This window comes from Bubalus kerabau, chromosome 15 (genome assembly GCF_029407905.1).
Source record: "Bubalus kerabau isolate K-KA32 ecotype Philippines breed swamp buffalo chromosome 15, PCC_UOA_SB_1v2, whole genome shotgun sequence".
Lineage (NCBI taxonomy): Eukaryota > Metazoa > Chordata > Mammalia > Artiodactyla > Bovidae > Bubalus > Bubalus kerabau.
In genome coordinates, this window is record NC_073638.1 from 50,938,113 (window position 1) to 50,939,995 (window position 1,883).

At 35.8% G+C, this 1,883-nt stretch overlaps 1 protein-coding gene across 1 annotated transcript; it reads left to right on the forward strand.

The window, feature by feature from the left end:
* Positions 1-423: 423 nt before the first annotated feature.
* Positions 424-1,383, forward strand: LOC129629132 (olfactory receptor 51F1-like). Its single transcript, XM_055548901.1, has one exon. It carries the CDS (start codon positions 424-426, stop codon positions 1,381-1,383), a length of 960 nt encoding a protein of 319 aa, XP_055404876.1.
* Positions 1,384-1,883: the final 500 nt, after the last annotated feature.

The following is a 1,883-nucleotide window of genomic DNA, read 5'->3' on the forward strand; positions in this document are numbered from 1 at the left end:
TGGAAAGGCATGCCTACATGGGCACAGCAGACTCAACATCTTTAGCTGAATTTCTCTTTGTCATTTCTTACATAAGATATTCAAAATTGAATGTATTCAATGTATTGATTTTTCTTAACTCTCTATCCATTTAATCTTATAATATGATGGAGCTAAAAATTCTATCACTATTGAAAATAATTATTATCAAAATGTATGGAATTCTTTGGATGTATTTTCTTAAATTTAAGAATAAATATGTTTTATATATATATATATATAGTGAAAGCTATAAATAAAACTGCTTTATATATATATAAAATATAAATAATCACTTACCCATGACCTTAGATAACTCTCCTAACCAAGAGAAAATTTATCTAGATATCTTCATGTAATAATAAAATGTATTATTTCTATAGGATGTGTGCATTGTGAAGATAAATGCTACCAGCCCAGGAAAACATGGAAGTCTTAGGTAACTCAACATCTAAATTTCCAACTTTCTTGTTGACTGGAATTCCTGGCCTAGAGTTTGCCCATGCTTGGATCTCCATTCCCTTCTGCTGTCTTTATGCCACTGCCCTTTCTGGGAACAGCATGATCCTGTTTGCCATCATCACTCAGCAGAGTCTCCACGAGCCCATGCACTATTTCCTCTCCATGCTGTCAGCTGCTGACTTGGGTTTGACTGTTTCTACAATGTCAACCACATTAGGTATCCTCTGGTTTGATGCAAATGAAATCAGTCTAGATATGTGCATTATCCAGATGTTTTTTCTTCATGGGTTTGCCGCCACAGAATCTGGGGTGCTGGTGGCTATGGCCTTTGACCGCTGTGTGGCCATCTGTGATCCTCTGAGGTACACTAGCATTCTCACTAATTATAGAATCATTCAGATGGGTCTCTTGATGGTTATACGCACTGTAGTATTAATTGGACCACTACTTTTGCTTCTTAAGCCCCTCAATTTTTGTGGCAGGAATGTGCTTTCCCACTCCTACTGCTATCATCCAGATGTGATTAAATTAGCGTGTTCAGATACTTGGGCCAATAGCATCTGTGGATTAATTGATCTCATCCTGACCACAGGAGTAGATACACCATGCATTGTCCTGTCTTATATCTTGATCATTCACTCAGTTCTCAGTATTTCCTCCCCTCAAGAACGACACAAAGTTTTTAGCACCTGTGTCTCCCACCTTGGAGCAGTTTCTATTTTCTACATCCCCATGATTAGCTTGTCATTGGTGCATCGCTATGGGCGATCAGCCCCCAAAGTGATCCATTCAGTGATGGCCAATATGTACCTGCTTTTTCCTCCTGTGCTCAACCCCATCATCTACAGTGTAAAAACAAAGCAGATTCGAAAGGCTATACTCAGTCTTCTTCTTATGAAATAGACAGAGATAATTAAGTTTGAGAAAATCATGATAGAAGTGGCCTTCACTGTAGAAAAGCAGTTCTGGTAGGTTACTATCTTTGGGACAATTTTTTTCTCATCTTTCCATTTTTTCAGCAAATATTTAGTAAGCATTTTTGAGTTTTAAGTCATAAAATACATATATAATATATCTTAAGGAATTTACAGTCCAATAATAGAAGCAGAAAAATAATAATAATGAAATAATTTAAGTAATGCCTATAGTAACTAACATTTATTGTCCATTTTATACTAAGCATTCTATTGACTGCATTTAATATATACTATTTATTCTTCAAAACTGCTCATTGAAATGATTAATTAGATTTTAGAGGTGAAGAAACAGACAAAGACATTTAGCCCATCAAAGGCAAGACATCTAACAGAGCAGGACTGAGGCTTGAATTCATGCTTTTTGTATCTTAGATACTGTGTTCTTCACACACGTATTGTGTGCTCTTCCAAAAGCAACTACAAAAA